This window comes from Columba livia, chromosome 20, assembly GCF_036013475.1.
Source record: "Columba livia isolate bColLiv1 breed racing homer chromosome 20, bColLiv1.pat.W.v2, whole genome shotgun sequence".
NCBI lineage: Eukaryota > Metazoa > Chordata > Aves > Columbiformes > Columbidae > Columba > Columba livia.
In genome coordinates this window covers 10853973-10878104 of record NC_088621.1, presented here as the reverse complement: position 1 = coordinate 10878104, position 24132 = coordinate 10853973, and the positions used below count along the sequence as shown (strand labels likewise).

General features: G+C 60.8%; 1 protein-coding gene across 1 annotated transcript; it reads right to left on the bottom strand.

Moving 5' to 3' along the window:
- Positions 1-226: 226 nt before the first annotated feature.
- On the bottom strand, positions 227-23642 carry MLXIPL (MLX interacting protein like). Its single transcript, XM_065037334.1, is given in 17 exon segments — positions 227-674; positions 1095-1224; positions 2358-2481; positions 2777-2904; positions 3194-3313; positions 3483-3595; positions 4279-4459; positions 4920-4993; positions 5575-6178; positions 6181-6401; positions 10786-10863; positions 11556-11754; positions 12018-12062; positions 13303-13392; positions 13596-13678; positions 13835-13941; positions 22869-23642. Coding segments are annotated over 17 exon segments (2715 nt in total). The 5' UTR covers positions 23165-23642; the 3' UTR covers positions 227-552.
- Positions 23643-24132: the final 490 nt, after the last annotated feature.

Here is a 24132-nt window from a genome sequence, read left to right as displayed (position 1 = left end):
GTGCCGCTCCGCCCGCCCCGCCCCGTCCAGCCCCCGCTCCCGCCCCTCCTCCCGCCCCTCCTCCCGCCCCCGCTCCCGCCCCTCCTCCCGCCCCTCCTCCCGCCCCCGCTCCCGCCCCTCCTCCCGCCCCTCCTCCCGCCCCCGCTCCCGCCCCCGCTCCCGCCCCTCCTCCCGCCCCCGCTCCCGCCCCTCCTCCCGCCCCCGCTCCCGTCCCGCCCGGCGCCGGAAGAACCACGCAAAGGCGTGTGGGCAGAGCGAGGCCTTTACCAGGCGGCGCGGCAGAGCCGCACTGCCAGCTGCCCGGGCCGGGGCAGCGCTGCCCTCCCTCCCCCCACGCTGCGCGGTCTCTCCGGGGCCCAGCCGGCCCGGGGACGCGGGGCAGGGGCAGCAGCCGCGGGCCGGGACTCTCCGAGCCGGTGGCGGGAGCAGCCCCGCGGCCCCGAGCTGCCCCAGCTAGCGCTGTCCCGGGCTCCGGCCGTGGCGGCTCCGCGCTGGCGTTGGGTGTTTGTCCGGCTCCGGGGCCGTGGCGGCGACAGGGAGCCCGCGGGGCCGCTACGAGGAGGCGCCGCCGCGGCCCAGCGCCCCCGCCGCCCGGGTCGCCTGCTCGGGGACGCTGGCCGGGTCGCTCAGGATGGAGGTGGAGATGCTCAGCTGCCGCAGGGAGCTCAGGACGGCTGCGGGGACGGGGGATGTGTCAGCCGCCCTCGTGCGCTAGGGGCTGGAACGGGCCCGTGTTCACCCCTCCCCGGGGAGCCGACCGTTCCCGTCCCGCCATGGCCTGAGAGCAGCACGACAGGTCCCTGCACAGCCCCCGGCTGGGGGTGAAGGGAAACCCACCCCGCGGGGCTTTGGGGGGCTGCGCCCTGCCCGGCCGGGACACGGGCTCTCGGCTCTGGGCAGCAGCGGCTCCGCTGGAGCGGGGCTGTGACAGGAGCACGGAGCAGCCCCGGGCACACGGCCCCGGGATGTCCCACCGGTGCTTCCCACCACCCCCAGGACACCCCTTTCCTTTTCCTCTCTGCTTTGCCACCAGTCCGTGCCAACAGGCCAGCCCGGCTTCTTGGGGGTGCCTGGACAGGAGCAGGGCCACCTACTTGGCCGAAGCGCAGGGAGGGAGCAGTGCTGGTCCAGCCAGGCGAGGGACGTCTGGGTGAGGCTGTCCATGCTGGCTGTGGAGACCATGCCATTGAAGGACTCAAAGAGGGGCCGGATGATGACGCTGAACTGATGGCAGCAGCAGACTTAAGGACCAAACTTGCCAAGGCCATGGTCACCCACCCAGTAGCTGTGGGCAGCAGGACCGTGGAGCAGATCTGCTGGTTCTTCAGCTCATACTGCTGGGTGACAGACACGGGTGTCACCCGGGGCATGCTGTGGGAGGGCTGTGTAAACCCTGTCCCGGCTGGGGCTGCCAGAAATGGTTGTTTAGACACGAGACAACTCTTCCAGAGCAGATCAAGGAGCCAGCTAGCACAGTGTGCTCGGAAGTGCCCAGGAGCAGGGTGTGACACCCGTGTGCTCCCATGGTGCTCCCAGCCTCCAGGGACCACTGCTGGGGACCAGTGACTTTGTGTGTGTAGTAATCCACAGCAGATACCTCTGCCAGGAGCTCATCCTGGAGCCCGTGTGATATTTAGCATCCGCAGCGTCCTGCGGAAGGAGCTCCACAGTGCTCCCGAACTGCGGCGGGAGCCACCTCTGCCTCACCTGCGCTGCCCGTGCTGTGGGCTGCGGGGCCTGCCCGTCCCTGTGACAGTGGGGACTTTGTAGACCACAGAGTCTCTGCAGGCTCACTGGCCCCAGCGTGCCTGAACCCCACTCACGGAGCAGCAGGTCCAGCCCTGTGACACCCCGTTCCCTGGCCCTTGGTCCCCTCCATCCTCTCCACCACATGGAGCCCAGACTTGTGTCCCAGGCATGGGCACAGCTGGGTTTCCAGGTTGCTGTGCCCCATGGCCACCAAGGCCAAGCCATTATGTCCCCAGCTTTGTGTCTGGACCTTTCCTAATCCCTAGCTGATGGCTGCTGCCTCTCAAAGCCAGTTCCTGTGTCACTGGGAGTTCTTCCCTGGATGAGCTCAACTCTGCTGGTGATTTCCCTTCTTCCCAAGGACAAACCATTTGCTCCTACTCCATTTGCTCCCTTGTCACAGAAGCTTCCTCCCGACCACAGCACCTCAGCACATTCCCACCATGGCTGGGAAACGTCTCCCCATGGTCCCCCATGGTCTCCCCATGGTCCCCAGAGCCTCTCGAGCCAGAGGGACCGCACAGGCCCAGGAGCAGCGGCTGAACCAGAGAACCTGGTGCTTGGTGGAGGGGTCAGAGTGAGCAGCAGGCACTGGCCCCAAAGGATACAATCCAGAACTTCCAGTTCTGCAGCGTGGAAGAGCGGACGTACTCGTCGAACATGCTGCGCATCTGGTCGAAGCGCTGGCGCGTGATGGGCACCCCCGTGGCTGGCAGCTGCTCCTGGCACAGGCTGTGGGTCACAAGCAGTGCCATGGGTCTGTGTTCGGGAGGCTGGGAGCCATGGGGCTGCCCCATGGGGCCTCAGTCAGGGTGGGCAGGCCATGGCCCCCTCCCAGCATGGCTATGCAGCATGTCCACATGCTGCAGTTCCATACAGTGCTGCTTCCTGAGCATCGTCCCTCCCCCCTAAACAGGGTTTGAGGGCTAGCAGAGTCAAATGCATGTCCTCGGAGCTTCAGAAAACCTGCTGCCTGCCCGGTGGCCCCGACGCACGCAGGGGCTCCCTTCCACCATCTCCTCCTTACTTGATGGAGCTGTTGAGCTCCTCGATCTGCTCCCGCAGCCGCTGCGCCTCGTCCTGCAGAGCCGCCCGCTCGTGCTGCAGCTTGCAGATGTACTCCACTGTCTTCTGCAGGGTGGTGGCCTTACTGACCTGGGAGAACACAGGGCTGAGATGGCGAAGGGACCTCACCGGCTGGGCAGTGGTCACCAGCAGGGCTGGAGGTGCCGTGTTCCCCGCTGCTGAGCCTGAGCAGCTTCTGCCACGGGCTCCAGAGCCCAGAGCACCCCGGCACAGCTGCACTGCCTGGGTCTCCCGTGCCTGGGGTGGGCTTTCAGCCTCCTGCCCCACAGGCCAGAGCAGCCCAGGGACACAGTATCCCTGGGTGACACACTGTGTCCCCCTGTGCCCAGGGCCCGTCTGCACAGCTCTGGGTGCTCACCTTGATGCTGGGCTGGGCGCTCAGCGTGCTCACCAGGCTGTGCAGTGTGTCGAAGCCCAGCTTGATGTTGAAGCGTCTCTTCTGCTCGGCGGAGATGTGGGTGATGCGCCGGCTCTCCATCTGCAGGCAAGTGTCGTCAGGCACCTCCCAGCAGTGGTAACAGCCCTGGGCTGCCCCAACATGGGGGACAGGCTGCCCAAAGCTCACAGCAAGGGTGAGGCTGGAGCTTGGGGGGCAGCAGGAAAGGGGGCTGTTCCCATAGCAAAGGCAGCACTTGCTCCTGCCATACCTTGCTGGACTCAGGCCTGCCCCGCCGGGGCGCGGGGTGGTGCAGAGAGATGCCAGCACCCCGCCCCACAGCGGGACCCGGGGAAGCCTGGCCGGGCTTGGGCCAGTCACTGCCTGGAAAAGGAAAGGCGATGCTCTGGGGACAGGGGCGGCAGCAGCTGCAGCCCCTCGTGACGGGTGAACACCGGGGTCCTGCGCTGGGGTGGGCAGAGAGGAGCAGCCTGTGGTGTTTGCCCAGCACCAGGGCAGCCACTCTGCTCAGCTGATACGGGTGCTCTAGTCCAGCATACAACCGTGTCTTATTGCTTTGTCTTATCGCAAATGCCCCTCATTCTACAGCTGCTCAGAAATGGGTACATTTGGGGTGGGGCATTTTAAATTCCCAATGTTTCTAGGGTGGAAATCACCAGGAGAGAGTCCCGCGGGCAGCAAGGCTGTGGTCTGCAGCACTAAACTGAACTGGGAGCGACACCAGAGCCTGGTTTCCAGCCGCCGCTCTGGTTTCTGTGCGCGAAAGCAGGGTGCTTCCCACTTGAAAACCAAGCTTTGGGTTTTCAAAACCACAGTCTGACATTTTGCTCCTTTTTGTCTTTTCCTGTTTCTGCTTTTGCCCCTGTAGAAGGAGGCAGGCGAAGGGGCTGTGCCGTCCCCAGCACAAACAAAGCCTCTGTGCTCGGCTGGGTGAACGTCAGTAGCTGAGATAGAAGGTGAAATTAAATGTTCCTACAATGTTTGTTCTGAGCTCCATGCAGGAAACAAGGCATCCTGTGGAGCTCCTTGGGGCACCCCAGACTCACCGCAAACCGATGTGGGGGAGAGCCGCTCCGCCTTGGGGACCAGCAGTGGGCCTGGCTGGGTACCCATCAGCGGCACCGGTACCGGCACCGTTTGGGAAGGGCTGGAACCAGGAGCCAGTCCTGGGCTCAGCTGAGCCATCCTGGAGAGGAAGGCGGCAGGGACATCGGGGACAGCGCTCTGCTGCTGGGAGGAGGCAGAGGGAGGTTGGGGCGCCAGTGCCTCATGCACACTGGGGGCCAGACGTTCCCCTTTGGTCGGTCAGTGCCTGGGCACTGATAGCGTGATGCCTGTGAGGACACCCGGGAGGGGATGTACAGCCCCATCCCACCACCCGCAGGGGCAGCCCAGCCCCATCTCCCCAGGGCAGTGTCACTAGAAAAGTGGCCTTGCAAGCCAGGTGTTTCCCACCTCTGCCCTGCTTCTTTTACGGGAGAAAACACCCAGGTGACTCCTGGCACCCTGGCCACATGTCCTCTCCTTTGCCCTGTGCCTCTCCAACCCCATACTGCAATGGGTGACCCCACAGAGCCCCATTTCCCACATGCCATAGGGTGGCTCTCCCCCTGCCCCAGCAACCAGGAGGGCAATTGCTGACCTGGGGGGGTCAACTCCCAGCCTGGGGCGGCAGGCAGGTGCTTACCGGGGACACAGGGGACGCGGGCATGAGTCCTGCACCCATCGGGTGTGGGGCATCCAAGGCCAGCTCCTGCTTGGCTGCAAGAGGTCAGGGAGCAGAAGGGTGTTTCTGTGTGAGGGTGTCAGGGCTGGGGTGACCCTTCCTGCCCCACGGGACAGCGAGGCCCAGCACTGGCCTTGCTGCAGCCCCTTCCCCGCCCACCTGCCCTGGGGAAGGAAGAAGCAGCCCCTGGAGAGAGGTGCCCCCGCAGCAGGGATGTCCCTGGGAGCCGTGGGGCAGGCAGGGACCCCCAGCCCCTCATCAGCCCAGCATGAGGCTGGACATGACAACCTCTGCAGGACCCATCCCATCACAGAACAGTTAGGATGCCAGTGATCCCCCCACCCCATCTGTGCCAACGGGGCCATGGAGATCAGGGGATTCGGCAGCGGTGCCCGTGGCCAAGCCCTGGGGATGGCTGGGCCCCGTCTCCCTTCCGGGGCTGCTGGAGCCGGGGGGCTCCCCTGGGCCTCACTGCTGGGTTGGGTGCTGCTGCGCTGTGGGGACAGGCGCGTGCCCTGCCCAGCACCCCCAGCGTCCCAACCCCAGGGAAAAAGCAACCCTGCCTCCAATTCCCCCATAGCATCCCCCCGTGTCCCTGCAGCCCCAGCCCCCGTACCTGTGGTCAGTAGCTGGCTCAGGCAGGTGGTGGGCACAGCCCGGGGGGGCAGCGCGGGGGGTCCCGGCAGCCTCTTCGCCTTGGTGTTGCTGGACTTCGCCTTCGGCCGCCCGCTCCCGCCCCGGGGCTGCCCCTTGGTGGGGGCAAACCTGGGGTCGCCCAGCAGGGCGGGGGACAGGAGCTGGGGGGCAGCCAGGCTGGGGTACCCCGGGGGCACCATGCCCACCCCATAGCCCAGCCCTGGGGTGTGGGGGGGCAAGCAGGGCGCTGAGAGCGGGGAGGCAGTGTGGGTGAGGAGCGAGGGGACAGGTGAACCCCACTTGGAGGGAGGAACTGGGGCAGGGGAGAACAGGGGGTCCGGGTCCAGCAGTGGCACCCCGGGGGATGCATAGGGGGTCTCCGGTGGCTCCAGGCCGAGGCGCTTGCCAGGGATGCCATACTGCAGCAGGGGCTTGTGTGGGAGTGGGGGGCTGAGGCTGGGTGCTGCAGCGGGGGGCTCAGGGGGCAGTGGGGCTGGGGGGAGCTCAGGGGCCAGGAAGGCTCCATGCAGGCCAAGCTGGGAGGCACCGCTGGGCTGTGGGAGACACAGGGGGGTCAGGGTGGGGGTGGCTGGGCCGCTGGCAGCCACAGGCCATGGGCCAGGGTCCCGCTCACCTGGAGGAGGGTGCTGGGTGCGAGCGGGGCGTCAGGGCTGGTGGGGAGATCCCGGGCACCCATCAGGGGCCCCCCGGTGCCAAACTGGGTCTCAGCCATAGGCACAAAGCAGGGCAGCTCCTGGTAGCCTGGTTGCATCTGCGGTGGTACTGGCCGGTAGCTGGTGAAAATATCTGCAGGGACAAGCGGAGGCAGGGTGACAGGCATGAGCGCCCCTTCCCAGAGGGGGTGACAAGCCCCAGGGGAAGCTGTACCCCATGACCAGCCCTGCCAGGGATTTGCCAGTCCTGCAAATTTGCCAGCCCTTCACCTTGTGGGGCTGGGGCAGGCCCCAGCTCTGCTGGCGGGTTTGTTACCCAGGTTGTGAAATGCTGGAGTATGGAGGGACGAGGCAGCTCATGCATCCTGGGCCAGCCTTGCCACACGCATGGGGACAGGAAAACCCACCCGGAGTGCCACCCAAGGGTGGGGACCCTGCCTCCGACACCCAGCTGGGTGCTGCGTGCTTCAGCACTGGGGCTGCTGCCAGGGGTGCCGGGCCGTCCCGCTCCTCTTGAACCAGCGCCGGGCCAGGGCAGGGACCGCGACACCTGGGCTGTGGGGCAGCCACAGTGGGAGGCTCAGGGGAGTGGGTCACCACGTTCACAGACCACGGGGGACAGTGCCCTGAAGCCATGGCGAGTGCTCGCCTCCCCACACCAGCGCTGCCGTGCGTGCAGCCTGCGGCTAACCACATCCCATGGCCTTCCCGGAGCCGAGCCCCGTGACCCTGCCGTGACTCCCTCTCCCTTCCTCTCCCTTTCACACAGCCCTGCTCCTTCTGCAGGCCCAGACACCGCGGCACAAAGGGCTGGCCTGACACTTGGGGCAGCCGCCACCCTGGTCAAACAAGCTCCCTGGGCACGTCAACTCCTCTCACACCTCGGCTCGGTGCGACCGTTCCCTGTACCAGCCCAGGCTCAGGCATCACACCAGGAGGGTTTCCCTGGAGAGGATGGCTGTGAGGCAGGGATGGGGCTGCAGGGTGCAGGATGGAGCAGGAGCACTGACTGGGTTTGGAGGCACCTGAGTGGCACCTCCTGGCACAGACTCTGCCCGAGCAGCCGCCCCAGGACACAGGCGCTCACGTGCCCTTTGGCAAGCTGTGCTCCCAGCCCCTCAGCTGGCATGAGCACGAGCACCACTGCTGCCAGCAGAGCCCAGCTGAGCCCCCGTGCTGGCTGTACCTGCCCGGCACGCAGCCGTGCCGTGGGCACCAGCGAGGCTGCAGGACCTTGTGCTCCCCCCAGGCTGTAGGCCCTGGGCTGCCCCAGCTGGGAGCCCTTGGAATCTACACCGGAGGAGTGAATGTGCAGCAGAGTGGGATGCTGTGGGGCCGAGCATGTTGGTGATTCCAGCAGTGCCATGTGCTGCCAGCTGAGGGTGGCACTGGTGCAAGATGGAGCAGTGCCAGCCCCGAGCCCCCAGACTGCCCCTTCCCCTGCCGAGGGACCATGGCACAGCCTCCCCTGCACCGCGGTGCTGCCCAGCGGGGTCTCAGCGCCCAGCCCCATGCTGTCCCCAGCCCTCCGCTGTGCCCAGCCCCACACTGTCCCTTGCCACCAGCACTGAAGCTCTGTGGGTATTTATAGGCATTTCTGGTGCCCAGCTCTGCAGATTCAATTCCTCTTGTGTCTCTCGCTGTGCTGCAGGGATAGCAGGTGGCTGGCAGCCACTGGATGCCCTGTCCTCCCTTTCTCCTGCCCCTTCCCCACCCCACAGCCCTTGACCATGCTCTTCTCCACCCCTGTATCACCCTGACCTGCTCCCAGGCCACGCGGTGTGTCCAGGACATGCCGCTGCTCAAGGGAGAGGAGCCCATTCGGTCGGCACACCACACCTTTGGCACCCCACTCACACCTGGGTCTGCTTTCCAGTGCGATCGGGGCTAGAGGGCCCATTCCCAAACCAAGGGCTCTCCAGCATTGGCTCCAGGCTCTGGGAGGGCCCTGCAGTGTGATGCCATCCTATGGGACAGCCAGTGCAGCCCCCAGCACCCCGGTGCCTGGCGTGGGTCCTACCTGGAGCGTGGTGCCAGCAGGACACGGGGCCGGGCTGCTCCCTCGCCTCTGCCATCGGGACTTCTCCATCCCCCCACACCAGGCTCTGGCACACGCTGTGGACACGGGGTGCTTCCTCATGTGGGGATTGGTTTGCATGTGCTGAGTGACAGGCACCGAGCTCTGCCACCGCCACCAGACACGGTGACAGCCCTGTGACCCTGCGGCAGCCCTGTCCCCACCATCGTGGTGCCCACCCTATACTCTTTCACCTGGTGCTCTGCACAAGGCTGCTCCCCAGCCACGAGAAGCCATCGCACACCCTGCTAGAAAAGTGGCCTTAGGGACATAACTGGGACGGCTGCCACCCACAGCTCTGGTACCCAGCACCCAGCATTCACCCCTCATCTCCTCTCCCTGCTGCTCCCATGTCCCGTGGGCACACAGCACCGGTGCTGCCCATGGCACAGTGTGCACACATGTGTGCTCTGCACAGCTGTCCCGCACACCCGCACAGCCCACCGCACACCTCACTCAACACGTGCAGTGCTCAGCTGTCATGGGACTGTCACCCCTTGTCACTGGGGTGAGCTGCTCTGTGCAGCATCCCTGCAAACACCACATCCAGGACAAAACTCTGGGCAATGCATTTCCAAGTGCCCCCCAGGGTCCTGCCCTCCTCAAGGCACAGAATCCTGGGGTGCCATCCCTGACCCCACCTGGGCTGGGACCCTCCCCACCCGCACCAGTCCATCCGTGTGGAGCTGCTGGGCATGGTCAGGATGGGAAGGGACACTTTCCTGTGATGTACTTGCAGCAAGACTCATCCTTTTCCCAGGCAGCACCCTGGAGCAAAATGCAGGGCTTTTCCCCAGGAAATAAAGACAGGACAGGAGTTGGACTTGATGATCCTTGTGGGTCCCTTCCAACTGAGGACATTCTATGATTCTATGATTCTAAATTGGCTGCTCATAGAAATATGTCACTTCAGATGGGCACTGCCATGCCCCTTGCCATCTCCTCCTGAGCACAAGCTCTGCCATGCTGGCAGCATGGACAGGAGCTGGGTCCACCCGAATGGTGCTGGGGCTGCTGCTGTGACACCACTGCGGTGCGGTGATGCTTGAAAGGGGTTGCTGCAGCTTTCCATGGCCATGCAGGAACTCCTGGGGGACGGGACTCTTGTCAAATGTCATTTTAAGCCATTTGGAGCTGTCCCACTTCCCAGCAACTGACACCCTCAAGGGGCACCTGAGGACAGGAGGCAAATCATAGGACGTCCTGAGTTGGGAGGGAGCCACAAGGATCACAGAGTCCAACTGCTGTCCCTGCACAGGACACCCCTCAGGTCACCCCGTGTGTCTGAGGACGTTGTCCAGTCTCTTCTTCAACACTGTCAGGTTGGGCCGTGACACCTCCCTGGGGAGCCTGTTCAGTGTCCAGCACCTCTGGGTCAAGAACCTTTTCCTCATGTCCCACTGACCCTCCCTGGCACATCTTCTGCCGTTCCCTGGGCTCTGTCACTGTCACAGAGCAGAGCTCACCCTGCCCCTCCTGCTCCTGCTGAGGAATCTGCAGCCCATGAGCTCTGCCCTCAGTCTGCTCTGCCCTCTGGCAAAGGCCCAGCCATGAGAACAGACTCTGCCCAGCACCACTCACCCCGATGTGACCTCTGGAGGGAATGAGCCAGGGGGAGCTGGCAGGAGCCTTCCCACCCCAAACCCTCCATCCCCAGGACATCCCAGCACTGCCCCGGCACATCAGGTGCCCCCGCCTGCTCCCCACCAGCATCTGGTCTTGCATCACCCCACAGCCGTATGGTGCAAACACCCTTGTTTCCTCCCACTGAGGGAAGTGCTGCTCACAGACATGCAGAGGGCTCTGGAGATGCTGCAGCCCCAGCTCACACCAGCTCCCACTGTACAAAGTGTGCCCAGGCCAGAGCTGGTCCCTGGTACAGCGTGCACCAGAGCCCTGGTGTACGGGGACTCTGCACAGCACAGCTGGGACCAGGACACGTCCCCACCAACTCCACGGTGCTCATGGGCACTCGTGGCTCAGAGTCTGTGCAGCAGCACCAGCAGCACCAGCGGCAGCCCTACAGGAGGCTGCCATTACAATTGCTCACTTGTCCCCTTGGCAGTCCCCTTGCCTCATCTGGACACCAGGTTTGTCTCTCAGGGCCAGCCTGGCAGCGACAGTGACCTGTCCCCAGAGGATGTAGCACAGCACAGGGTTCCACCTCTGGGCCAGACCCCCTTGGTGGCTCAGGAGTGAGGAGGGGACACACCAACACACAACCTGCTCTCTAGAGGTTTTCTTCTTTCTTGCAGAAAACAATTATCCTTCCTCTGGCTGTAGACAAACTGAGATGGTTTCACAGCCCCTGGGCGGGTTCCTCCTGACCCACCACGGCTCTGCCCCAGGTGCAGGCAGCTGTGCTGAGCCCTCGCCCCACAGTACCCTGTCCCACACATGCTGTTTTTTCTATGCCACTGGATGTCTGGGGCTCTCTTACCTGAGATCTCCATGTCATCCAGGCTGGGCTGCAGGGGTGCCAAGTCTGGCTGTATCATGTCAGCATTCCCAATGTATGCTGGAAAAGAGCAGAGCCGCAACATTGGGACTCAGCCACTGCACCCCCAAGACCTTCCTGCATGGCTACTCCACCACACATGCCTGGCTGCCACTCCTTGGTGGCACCCCAGAGTCACCCCGCGTCACTGCACCCTGCCCTGCAGCTGTGCATGGGCAGGGACTTCGGCACCCGCACTGCAGAGACTCAGAGCCATCCTGCTCCCACCTCTGGGACCTCATTCAGCACCCAAGAACCCCAGAGAAAAGCTGATCCTTGGCATAGGTCCTGCCTGGTGCTGCAGGAGCTCCAGGGTCCATGCCAGGCAGGGATAGCAAAGAGTGGCCATGGAGGTCTTTCAGGGGGGCAACCCTCCCCAGGCAGCTCACCCCATCCCACCTGGGACAGCCTGGCTGCTCTGTAGGGAGCTACCGAAAGAGGGGGTACTCCTACCCTGCTCAAATTGAACAAAAGCTCTATTTGGGCCGAGCAGGAGCATCTCCTCCTCTGGTGCCTCCCTGCTGCATTTGGGCAGGGCAGGAGAATCCCCTTCTCCTGCCCCGGGCAAGTGGGCTGCCGGGAGACCACATCTGCCCAGAGGACACAGGCGGCAGATCTCAAAGGCTAAGACAAGAGGCAAGAAGGTGCTATGGTGCATGCTGCCCACCTGGACCTCCTCCACCTCCTGTCAGAGCGTGGTCTGGGGTACCTACCATCTTCTGGGAGTTCCTGGTGGCCGCTGGGCATCTGTGTCATGGTGAAGAGGGTATCAGAGATGTCCGAGAGGAAGGTGTCCAAGTCGAAGTGCTGCCTACCCCCCGGCTCCTCTTCCTCATCCCCCAGCAGCATGGGCACCACATTGCAGAAAAGCTGGTTGCACCATTTCTCTGTTGGCTTCCAGACATCCTCATCCTGCATGAGATGGAGCGAAGGAGCCAGGTGGGCACCTCTTGTGGGTCGAGTCCGTGCCTGGCTCCCTAGCTCCTCTCCAAAGCCTCACACCTGGCACCCTGGTGCCTCCAGAAGGGTGAATCTGCCCATCCTAAGGGCTTGGCATCCCATCCCTTTGGGCTCGTCACACCCTGGGGCTTTCATCCACCCTCCTCCCAAGCTGCCCAGTGCAGGGTCTGTATTGCATCCCCTTTTCCCCTCCTCCCCACCCTTCCCAGACTCACCTGCTTTGGACTGGAGAGCTCTCCCTCCCGGGTGGACTTGCGAAGCTGGAAGGAGAGGACAGCCTGGGTCACCCCCCAGGCAGGGCGGGCAGGGTGTGGGGCAGAGCCAGGGGCAGGGGAGAAGCGGGCAGTGCTCAGGAGCGGGGTCACTGGGGGGCTCAGTGTGGCCCCCGCGAGTTCACATCTGCCTTTACTCCACAGGGTCTGGGCTGAGCAGCTGCTGCAGCGGTGGGACAGGCGGTGTGTGGTGGTACGAGGCTGCCAGCGCCCTGCCCGCCCGTGGCACCCCCGGCTTTATCGGTCCTGAACGAGTGGCTGGGGAGGAGGCTGGACCACGCTCCACCCAGTGTGGCAGGTGGCCAAGGTTGTGTGCCAGCATGCCCAAGAGCGGGCACCTGGAGTGATGTGGAGCTTCCTGGCCTGCCTGGCAGCACGTGCTGCCGGGGTGAGCCGCGGCTGCCAGCGGCGTGCCAGAAAATCCCAGCCCAGCCGGAGCGCGGCAGCTGAGCCATGGCCCCACTTAACCCACTCCAACACGTGTGCTGTGGGTACACTGCCAAACCCAGTCCCAGATCGTGCTCCGAGCAGGGCACAGTCCAGTCATAGAATCACAGAATCATAGAATCATGGAATCATAGAATCATAGAATCATGGAATCATTTTGGTTGGAAGTGACCCTAGAGATCACTGAGTCCAACCATAACCCACCCCTGGCACTGCCCCATGTCCTGAGAACCTCATCTCCGTCTGTCCAGCCCTCCAGGGCTGGTGACTCCAGCACTGCCCTGGGCAGCCTGTTCCAATGCCCCACAGCCCTTTGGGGAAGAAGTTGTTCCCACATCCAACCTCAACCTCCCCTGGCGCAACTTGAGGCCGTTTCCTCTGCTCCTGGCGCTTGTTCCTGGGGAGCAGAGCCCGACCCCCCTGGCTCCAAGCTCCTTTCAGGCAGTTCAGAGATCAGAAGGTCTCCCCTCAGCTCCTGTTCTCCAGCTGAGCCCCCAGGTCCCTCAGCTGCTCCGTCACACTCGTGCTCCAGACTCTTCACCGGTTTGTGAGCCCAGGTCGGGCTGCTGGAGCACACCACAGCACTGCAGGCAGCTGGGGTCCCCACTGTGCTCCCCATCACTGGCACCATGGGGACAGGCAGCATTCCACTCCCATGCTGGCATCTTGCATGCCACGTCCCGCTCTTGGTCAGCCATGGGTCCACACTGGGCATGCTAATATCTTGCCCTACCACTGCCACTGCCATGGGATGGGGAGCAGCATTGGCAGGGCCACTCACCCGCTTCTTGTAGTAGATCCTCCACTTGTGGTACTCCCTCATCACCACCTCGATGCGGCGTTTCCAATAGTTGCCCTCCAACACAACAGCCTGGGGGGAAGCACGAGGGTCACGACTGAGACCCCCAACCCCAGCACCCCGCAGCCAGGGCTGGTTCCCTTGTGCCATGTCAGAAACACCTTTCCCAGCAAATCTATGAAATACAATGAGCTCTGTGCCCTGTGTGCTCAGCTCCCACCTGTGCCACCCAGACCTGCTTCTGGCCCAGAGAGCTGCGAGGGACCATGCCCTACCTCTGGTTTTCGGTGCTCATCAGCCTCCGACCCCTCCAGCGGGGTGATGAAGCCACACACGGGGTTCTTCCTCCGCTCCACATCTGTATGGGGGAAAACACAGCTGGCTATACCCATGGCTCCATCCCTGGGCACGGGAGGGTGTCCATGTACCTGTGCATCCCTGCCCCAGTGCCAGCCCCATTCCACCCAACATCGCCAGCATGTGGCTGACGGAGCAGGGTCTGCCCCGTACTCACACTGGATGTACCACGCTCTCCAGATTGCGTTGTTGAGGCGGATTTTTTCACGGCAAAGCAGCCGCAGCCCCTTGAAATTCTTCCACTTTGGAGACACCAGCTTCCCACTAAAACACCAAGCAAAGGAGAGGCTGAGGGGAGGGCACTATTCCAGAGCCCTCCTGGTTCGGGGTCTCCCAAGGAAGCCGAGTCTGGAGATGCCCGTAGACCACCAGCCTGGTGCCAAGTCTGGAGCAGGCATGGCCGTGTGGCCCTGCTGCAGGCTGCTTGCCTGGCACCCGTGGGAGCACCCACAGGAGCACCCTCAGCTCCTGTTCGCTCTGAGAACAACACAGACCTAAACCATGAACCTCACAGGCTCACACAAGGCTTCTCAAGCCCTGGGATTAAAGCACAGCACATGGAGAAAGTGATTCACGGAGGCTTGAAGCCCAGGTCCAAGGTGGGATCCCGCTGCCTCTGGACAGGACGGCTGTGTCCCAGCCCCATGGGATGGGAATGGAAGTCTCCTGCCCAGGCAAGACACCCGCAAACATGTGCTGCTGTGGCTCTCGCCTCATTGCAGCGTTTGGGCAGCTATTTCTGACCTTCCTTTTAATGCCAGGCAAGGCTTGGAAATGCTGCCTTCAGCTGGGTGCAGGCGCACACAGCGGGACGGGCAGGGGCAGCGATCTGCGTGGGGCTGGGGAGGACAGGACAGCCAGCTGGAGGATGTTAAGGGACACTTGCCTGTGCCCCAAGAAGGGCATAGAGCAGGACCAGTGTTGCCCTGGGCTCCTCTCCACATCCATGCCTGCAAACCTGCACCACTTGCCCCAGCCCCCAGCCCGAGCTGGGCTCCCTCCATCTCATTTCCCAGCTCCTGGAGGCAGCCGTGTTCATTCTGCAGCTTGTCATGGGGTTGTGGTGTCCCTCGTGGGTCCTGCAGTGCAGGCAGCCTCATCGCACTAAGCGTCATTTCTTTCCAGCCGAGGGACACAACCCCCCTGCATACACCTACTGGGGGGTCCTGAGTGTCCTGCTGCCTCAGGAGCTTGGGGGGAAGACTGGGGTCACTCTGCCTTACTTTGTGGCCCTTTTCACTGCTCTCCATGAGCCCAGTGTCTGCCAGGCTCTCCCACCCACTATGGCATGGCTTTGGGGCAACGCTGGCTGCACAGAATCATAGAACTATAGAATCACAGAACAGTTTGTTTTGAAGGGACTTTCCCAGCTCCCCCAGTGCCCCCCCTGCCATGAGCAGGGACATCTTCACCAGCTCAGGTTGCTCAGAGCCCCGTCCAGCCTGGCCTGGGATGTCTCCAGGGATGGTTCAGCCACCACCTCTCTGGCCAACCTGGGCCAGGCTCTCACCACCCTCAGGGCCAACAATTCCTTCCTCATGTCCAGCCTGAATCTCTCTCCTTCAGTTTAAAACCATCGCCCCTTGTCCTATCGTAACAGATCCTGCTCAAAAGTCTGTCCCCATCTTTCGTTCCTTTTAAGTCCGGAAAGGCCACACTAAGGTCTCCCTGGAGCTTCTCTTCTCCAGCTGAACAGCCCAGCTCTCTCAGCCTGTCCTCCCAGCAGAGCTGTTCCAGCCTCGGGTCATTCCTGTGGCTCCTCTGGCCCCTCTCCAGCAGGTCCATGTTTGTCTGTGCTGAGGACCCAGAGCTGGACCAGCACTGCAGGGGGTCTCACAGAGCGGGGCAGAGGGGACAATCCCCTCCCTGACCTGCTGGGATGGCCCCTCAAGATCTTTGATTTCAGCTGTTAACCCACCCCTGGCACTGCCCCATGTCCTGAGAACCTCATGTCCGTCTGTCCAACCCTCCAGGGATGGTGACTCCAGCACTGCCCTGGGCAGCCTGTTCCAATGCCCCACAGCCCTTTGGGGAAGAAATTGTTCCCCACATCCAACCTCACCCTCCCCTGGTGCAACTTGAGGCCGTTTCCTCTGCTCCTGGCGCTTGTTCCTGGGGAGCAGAGCCCGACCCCCCTGGCTCCAAGCTCCTTTCAGGCAGTTCAGAGATCAGAAGGTCTCCCCTCAGCTCCTGTTCTCCAGCTGAACCCCCAGGTCCCTCAGCCGCTCCATCACACTTGTGCTCCAGCCCCTCACCAGCTCCGTTCCCTTCTCTCCACTCGCTCCAGCACCTCAAGGCCTTTCTTGGTGTGAGGGGCCCAAAACTGCCCCAGGATTCAAGGTTTGGCCTCCCCAGGTCCCAGCACAGGGACGATCACTGCCCTGGTCCCTGGTGCTGGATTGCTGCATCCAACCCGTCTCCATCTCTGCAGACCCTTCCGCAGCTCCTGTTGCCTGCATCTCTTCAGATGCACCGTGCGGTGCCATCTGGCCGTGCTGCGGTGCTGCAAACAGGAGCAGTTCATGGCTAATGCTTTAAGAAACTGTACGCCTGTTCCTTCAAGCTTGTGGAACTTCTGAGCACTCTTGAATGTATATTCTGACTGATTCTGCATTAACCTGCCTGTAAATCTGCCTCCCGCGGCACAGCATGGCCATGTCACAGGGGAGCTCCCTGCTTGGTGGCTGTGCCGGCTGGGTGAGGATCTGGGCTGGGAGCTCTGTGCAGCCAGCAGGCAGGTGTCTTGTTGCAGGCAGGTGCTGCCCTCCATCCTGCAGCCAGGCAGCCCCAACAAGCGACAGCGCAGGCAGTGAGACCCCCGCACTGCTCCGGCGCAGCTCCGTGGGCACAGGGAGCGTGCCAGGGCGGAGGGGACGGTGTGCTGACCCATCTCACTGCGGGAGACAAGGACCAGGGACCCCTTCAGAGCCCGGTGCAGGGATGTGTCTGGGAGTGGGTGCTCCCACCTGCAGGACTGGATGGGGACGGTGTCCCCAGGGACACCAAGCCCGACCGCAGCTCCAACCTGCAGAGAGTTAAGGATTTGGCTGCGCGCTGACCACTCCATTATCACCAGGATTTTGAACTTTCCCCGGTGGCACAAGGCAAACAGCGAGGTGGTGCGAACCAGGGGAGCCAATGGAAGGGGCAGGTTTCCCGGGCACACGGCCAGCTCCTACCGGTCAAGGCTACCTGGCTACACTCCTCCCCGGTGCCGCCCGCCCCGACAGCCGGTTAAAGGAGCGGCCCGAGCACATGGACCGCAGCCCGGCGGCTGCAGCCGAGCATCTCGGCCACGTGCGGGGCTGGTGGGGCTGCAGCCACGGAGCTGCTGTGGACCTGGAGGCAGAGGGGAGATGCCTTTGGGCTTGCCACTAACTGCCGTTTTTCCCCATTAACGATCCTTTCAGTTTTGGGGCTTATCAGGCTGATCTTTGCTCCCTGGTTTGCCTTGAAAAGTGTTCCGCCCTTCCCTGAAATTACCTCTGCGGGGAGATGGATGCAAACACCATGTTGAGCGTGAGAAAGGTTTGGGATGCACTAAATAGGCTGCAGGTCCCGCTGCAGAAATGGGGACACAGACCCCTGCACCAGCTGTGGGGTCTCTGTGGGATGGGGTGAGGCGGGGACCCGGCTCAGCCTGGGACCAAACCCACTGTGGGTCAGCACGGACTCTGTTTCAGCCACTTGCACCTTGTTTGCTCCGTGATTCATGTAGCCTGTATAGAAGTTGAAGGTGTTACATCCCCTGCTTTCCTGGCAAAATGAGCATTTTGCTCGACATAACAGCAGGAGGAAGGGGGAGGAATTACTCGATGAAGAGAAATGGGTGGTAGCAGAAGGGGAACAGCCAAACTGAGGGTCCTGTGGCAGGTAGGAGCCCGCTGGACCTTCCCCCCTGCAGCCAGGGCAGGGTCCCCGTGGGGCTGTCAGGGTCCCCCTTGCCCCCCAGGCTGCCAGGACACAGCTCAGTCCTGGCTGTCTGAATGGCAACAGCCTTCCCTGGAAGTTTGAAAAGCTCACATTGCATTTCTCATTATTTTATCTTGAATTTTTGTGTTTTAAAATCCAAAGTCTGGCAAAGAAAGTTAAAAATCTAACCACAATTTTCCTGAAAAGTGCCCCAAAGCAAAAAAAAAAAAAATCACAGTGCTCAAATCTGACTTCAAATCTCTACTATCTGAATGAGTTTTTTTCTTCACTGTGTTGCACTGATGAAAAGCCTGTGGTGGGAGTGAGCTCTGCCCTATCAGGGGTAATTTGAGGGCAGTTCTGTGACAAAGGTGTCAATACCCTGTACTGGGGATTAGATAGGGACCTGCTCTGTGTATATGCTCCCAGACAGGAGAGCCTCTGCCCTCACAGCTCTGCCTCTTGGGCAGCCATTTACCCCTGCACAAAGTGAGCATGAAGTGCCCCAGATAAGAAAGGAAGTCATTTAAATCCTCTTGCAAATAGTTGTCTGGGAAGCCAGATAGCTGCGAGCCAAGCTAGGTACATGTCCACAACCAGCTCTTTTGGGGATGTCTGGAGATAGGACCCCACTGTGAACAGTGTGGGAACAGGCTGCACACTGCTCGGAGGGGATCAGCCCCAAATCCTTGGGAAATGACAGAGAAAAGGCTGCAGCTCCTGCTGCTGACGACAGCACAGCTCCACTGCAGCATGAATGGGTTTAGTTGGAGCACAAGCCTTTCCCCCTTGCCAGACCTGCCATTGCCCATCATGTGGATAATTCATCACAGAAGCTGCTGAACCCTTTGCAAAGCCCCAAGGGGATCTGCTGAGTGGGGCTGCCATCATCCCCGAGCTCTGCTCCCCCGGCCGGAGCATCCCGCTGCCCCCGGCCCGGCTGCGGTCCAGATGGGACCGAAGCCTCATCAAACGCTGGGGCTGGATGCAGCAGTTGCAGGACGTGGCCACATCCACGGGAGCCACTTCCAGCTGTTCTGAGCTCATGCATGGGGCTGCAGGTGAGTGCTGGGGAGCTGCAGTGAGCTGAGGTGAATCATTTGCCAGGAGGGCAAAGAAAAGTGCAGGTTAATTCAGAAACTGAAGTGGAGAGAGGGCAGCTCAACATCTGCATCCCTGGAGTCTCTGCCTGCATGCTTTCCACCCCGTATGTGTGTGTTTGAGGCATTGTGAATGAGAGAATCAATTAGAGAGTATAGCAAAGCTATAGTGGCAATTCCACTTCAAGGAAACCTCTGAGCCTGCTCTCAGCTTGCCAGGAGGATGAATTAGTACCAAATGACCATGCAAGCGTGTAATTGAAGCCTGCTGTGTTTTAAATGACCACAGGGCCAGAGTTAATACTCCACATCACCTACCAGTCTCATGTCCCTACTTGCTAAATCTCCCCTCCTGGTATTTGCAGGGGGTTAATCTATGTTATGCTCTGGGCACAGCTACAGGAGGCTTCTTCTGAAGCACGAGATAAATATGTGCCAGGTGAGACCACAGGTGTCTGCAGTTTGCAGTTCCCATCTGCACCCAGGTGTTTTCCCTCAGGAGGACAGTCCCCAGGTCAGTCACCTGGTGGCTTCCTGCACTGGGCGACAGGAGGGTGTGTGAGTGCAGGAGACCAGCTCTGCAAGGCAGGACACCAGGGAGCGAGGAGTGACACTGCCGTGATGGGGAGACAGCTTGCTCTGCCAGGCAGATCACGCTGAGGTGATGACAGCGTGAACAGTTCCTGAAGGAGCTCGGTTCCACCTGCTCAGCTCTTCGGGAGAACCTTGGGAGGCCATGTGTGCTGCAGGGGGGTCACCCATGGGAGAAACAGCAGTCTAGGGAGGGGGTTCAAGAAATACAATAGGTTGAAGAAGTGGGTTTTCGTCTCTTTTCCCAAGTAACAAGTGATAGGACAAGAGGAAACGGCCTCAAGTTGCGCCAGGGGAGGGTGAGGTTGGATGTGGGGAACAATTTCTTCCCCAAAGGGCTGTGGGGCATTGGAACAGGCTGCCCAGGGCAGTGCTGGAGTCACCAGCCCTGGAGGGTTGGACAGACGGAGATGAGGTTCTCAGGACATGGGGCAGTGCCAGGGGTGGGTTATGGTTGGACTCAGTGATCTTAAAGTTTGTTTCCAACCTAAATGATTCTATGATTCTGAGAAGGAGTGGAGGAGAATCATGAAGTCTTTAGCAGGGATGCTGCTGGAAGGAGAGTAGTATCCTGGAAAATGGGTACAAAGGGCCTGGGAACTGCTTCATCCCAGCCCCCAGCGCCAGGAGGAAGATATTGGTGGGGGGAGTTGCCTCTCTCTGAGGAATCTGAAGAAACAAGTTTCTGCTGGAAAGCAGCCTTGACGGGGAGAGAGCGCTTCTTTCCCAGTGAGGGGGTGATGCACAGTCCAGGACGTGATGGATTAAACAGCAGATCCTCAGAGCGACTGCTCAGGCTGGGCCAGGACTGCCATGAATGTCTGTGAAGTGCTGCGCAGGAATTCTGGTGAGGGGAGGAATTACAGGTGTCCAGATGTACAGCCACAGCCGTTGAAAAATGGTGCCGTTCAGAGAGAATTGAGTGTTTGGCCTTTGAAATGGCGTGAGCCCAGGCAGCAAGGAGCGGTGGCTGAAACAGTCACGGCTGAACCAGCAGGCCAAGAGAGGTGATAGTTCCCCTCAACTCAGCACCGCTGAGACCAAGCCTGGGTATTGCGTCCAGATTGGTCCCCCCAGTAAAAGAGATCCCCACGTGGAGAGATCTCAGAGGAGGACGTTAAGATGGTTGGGAACTGATGTACAGGACAGAGGAAGAGGATGAGTGACGGGTTTGTTTAGCCTGAAGAAGGGAGGGTGAAAAGAGGATCTACTTGCTGCCTTCAACTACCCAAAGGAGGCTATAGAGGAGATGGAGCCAGATGCTTCTCAGACATGCACTGAGAAAGGACTAGAGGCAAAGGACACAAGCTGGAAGGAGGGAAGCTCCACTTAAAGCCATGGAGAGAAGTCTTCCCTGTGAGAGAGGTGCAGCCCTGGGACAGGGTGGACAGACGGTGGGATTACCGTCCTGGGTCTCCATCCATCAGGGTGATGTCCCTGAGCAACTTGATCTGGCTTTGGAGTTAGCCCAAGGGATGGACTACGAACTCCAGAGGTGTGTCCCAGCTGATACCTTTCAGTGGAGTGTCCTTCACCAGGAGTTAGTCTACAACATAGCTGTGGATGCACTCCTGAAGACTGGAGGACATATGGCGGACAACTCCAGCTGAGCCTGTGCTGCACCAGCACCCTTTCTGAGGAACCTGGCTGGAAGGCATGAAATAGCAGATGATGCAGAGAAGTATTAAATTAGATAAGACTAAGAGGTCCACCAAGTATCTTTGAACTCCCTTTCCTCCTTCTGGCACCTTCCTCCCACTGCTGCTTACAACTGTCAATAGTTTATTAGCAAAGCTGCCATAGGTTTCTGAAAGGAGAAAAGAAGTGCTTGAAGAGCAGGTAGCCAGCAGCGTGGTCAACTCCAAAGCAAGGGTCCAGTCGCACCTGTGGAGAGGCGCATCCAGCACTGCATCCAGGTCCAGGTTCGGCTGAGCCTGATCTCTGACCGATGCTTGTCGTCCTGTTTTTAGGGTTCCAGCAAGCTGCAGAGCATGACAGCTGAGAGGTGAAGGGGAAGAGTGTCTAAAGATGAAAGGAACTCCAAGAGAGAAGAACAGAGCATGAAGTTTGGAGAACATCCAATGTCAAAGTTTCCCTGTTTGGGTTCCATGGCCTGCAGCTGCCCTGGCTCCATAACAGACCAAGAACTGCTCCCATGGTTGCTGAGCAAGATCTGTTCTTGCACCAAGGCAGTCAGGAGACATCTGTAGTGCTTTTGACTCCGGGGTGGCTGTCGGTGGTTGCACTAATGCTTTGTAGCTGATGTGGGTCCTCCTCACTGAGGCTACTGTTCAGCTGTGGTTACAGGGTGCAGTGGTGCTGGGCTTGGGGCTGGTGTGTGCACGGTCATGTGTGCAGGAGGGAAACAAAGCCCTGCAGGAGTGCAAGGGGTAGAGAGATCTGGAGTGACTGAGCCCTGTCTGCAGCGCGATGGCCAGCCCTGGGTGACATACAGCTGTGGAGGTCCCCTCCACATGTGAAGGCACTTGCACCTTGTCCCCTTCCCTTCTGCCCGGGGAGCACCAGAGCTCAGGGGCACAAGGAGGCTGTGGTGCATCTCAGGAGTCCAGAGCCGGCGCACCTGGGGTGGAGCAGTGTCTGCTCCTCCAGTCCCAAGCTGCGAGGCTCAGAGTAAGGGGCTGGGAGAGCAAAAGAGAGTGAGGCCACCAGTGTCCCCTGTGCATGGCACTCAGGGGTGACTTGCCTAACAGTGCCAGGCACGAAGCACAACCCCCCGCTGGGTCACCCACGCTGAAGCTCACCATGCTCCCAACAGCCGGAGCAGCAGCTCGGGGAAGAGCTGTGCCCCACCAGCTGTGAGCAACCCACACAACCCGGGATGTGATGATGGGCCAAATGCGCACAGCTATGTGGCAACCAGTACCCTTGGAGTGCTGTCCCAGTGCCCAGTGTCACCAGGGCTGCCCTGGCAATGGCCACATATTCCACCATGTCAAGCACTCAAGGACCTGAAGGCGAACCTGAGAGCTCAGCAACTGAGTGAGATGTTGCGTGGAACTAGGTAATGGGCAACTCTTCAAGGCTGTTTTGCTGACATTTTTTTTTCCTAGGGCATCAGTAGGACATCATTGTTCTGGGCCTTCACCTGGACATTTTAAGAAAGCTGTGCAAGCAGTTTTGCACTGATACCAGCAGAGCAAGTCACTCTGATGCTATGTGTGAGAGAAGTCAAAACCCTTGGGCCTGCCTTCCAGAATGGGGACCTGGGCACCAGGAGATACGATGTAGGCTCTCCTGGTATCACCGAGGAGCTGTGGGATGAGCATCCTGGGCTTGTGCGGTTGAGGCAATGATGCAGTCACCCATCTGCTTTTGCAGGACAGAAGGAGAAGCTTTCAGGAGGCCCTGCGCAAGCCCTGCGCAGCCACCCAGCCCAGTGAGGATGCCACAGCCAGTGCAGTGACTCCAGATCTCATGGACACATCACAGCCCCACGGAGAAGAGGAGGATGATGTCAGCTGGCAACTAGCAGCGTGTTCCCGGATGGGCAGTAGGGATCAGACAACCTTGTGCCTTCAAAGACCCAGGGGGTCCCTGAGATGAATGTCAGCGTGGGCTGGGACTCACCTGTACTCCAGGCTCATGCACTCGAAGAGCCGGGTAAGGGTCGGGTCGATGCTCCGGGGATCGGCCGGTTCGGGCTCAGTGCCGTGGTGGCGCCGGCGGGGCAGCAAGTCGCTGTGCGGGGATGACACCATGAAGTGGCCACTGTGGATGACCTGGGAGGGGTTCTGCACCCCGGTTTCGGGTCCTGTGCCGCCCACAGCTGCATCCTCGGAGTCTGAGTCAGAGTCAGAAACAGGGCATGGCCCAACTTGGGGCTCCGGGAAAGGTCCCGGGAGCCCCACCTGGGCTCCTGCCATCGCCCGGAGCCTCCTGGGGAGCCCGTATCAGCCTGCCCCAGCGCTGTGCTTCACGTCCTGGTTGTGCCGGAGCCCTACAGGCGCTGTGTTGCCATCATGCACATGCCATGGAGCTCCCAGCACAGGACACCCGCAGCACTTGTCCTCCTCCCCGTCGCTTGCCCCACGCCAGACCACGCTTCTCCTCCACGCTCCGAGGTTCAACTTTCGGTTTGTCTCGCCGGGGCAGCTCACCAGCCCTATTTATAGCAGCAGCAGCTGATCCCGCCCATGGTGCTCGTCAGCCAGGCCATGGCACCGCGACACCGGCCACCAGGCACCGGCCACTGGAGCTGCAGCTCCACGCTGCAGTCCTGCTCATGCAATGCACCCAGAACCCCAGCTTTTATCTCCCCTGCAGACCCGGGGAGGAGCGACTGCAGGTCCATGTCCCCCCCAGCCACAGGTTCGCTGGCAGTCGGCTCTGTTTACCGGCTGTTAATCGCTGCTGCTGGCGTGGAGAGGGGCGGGAGGTGTTTACCCAGTGCCTCTGCCCTCATGTGTCTCCCTGCACTTTCAAGGGAACAAATACAGATTAAGGGACACAAACAGGTAAAATTATAGCAACGGGCATCCAGCTGAACAGAAAGCACGTCAAGTCACTGAGCCATGAGCCGAGTGGAGAAATAGCCCAAGCAAATGTCTGTTCCAGCGGGAGAGGCGATGCAAACACTGAATGCAAGAGAGGACAATGATGATCTCGGGTGCAGTGGGATTTACACATCACTAGTCATGCAGTCCTTAAAATTCACACCTTTAATCCTGGGGTGAGTTTTGGGCCCCTCACACCAAGAAAGGCCTTGAGGTGCTGGAGCGAGTGGAGAGAAGGGAATGGAGCTGGTGAGGGGCTGGAGCACAAGTGTGATGGAGCGGCTGAGGGAGCTGGGGGTTCAGCTGGAGAACAGGAGCTGAGGGGAGACCTTCTGATC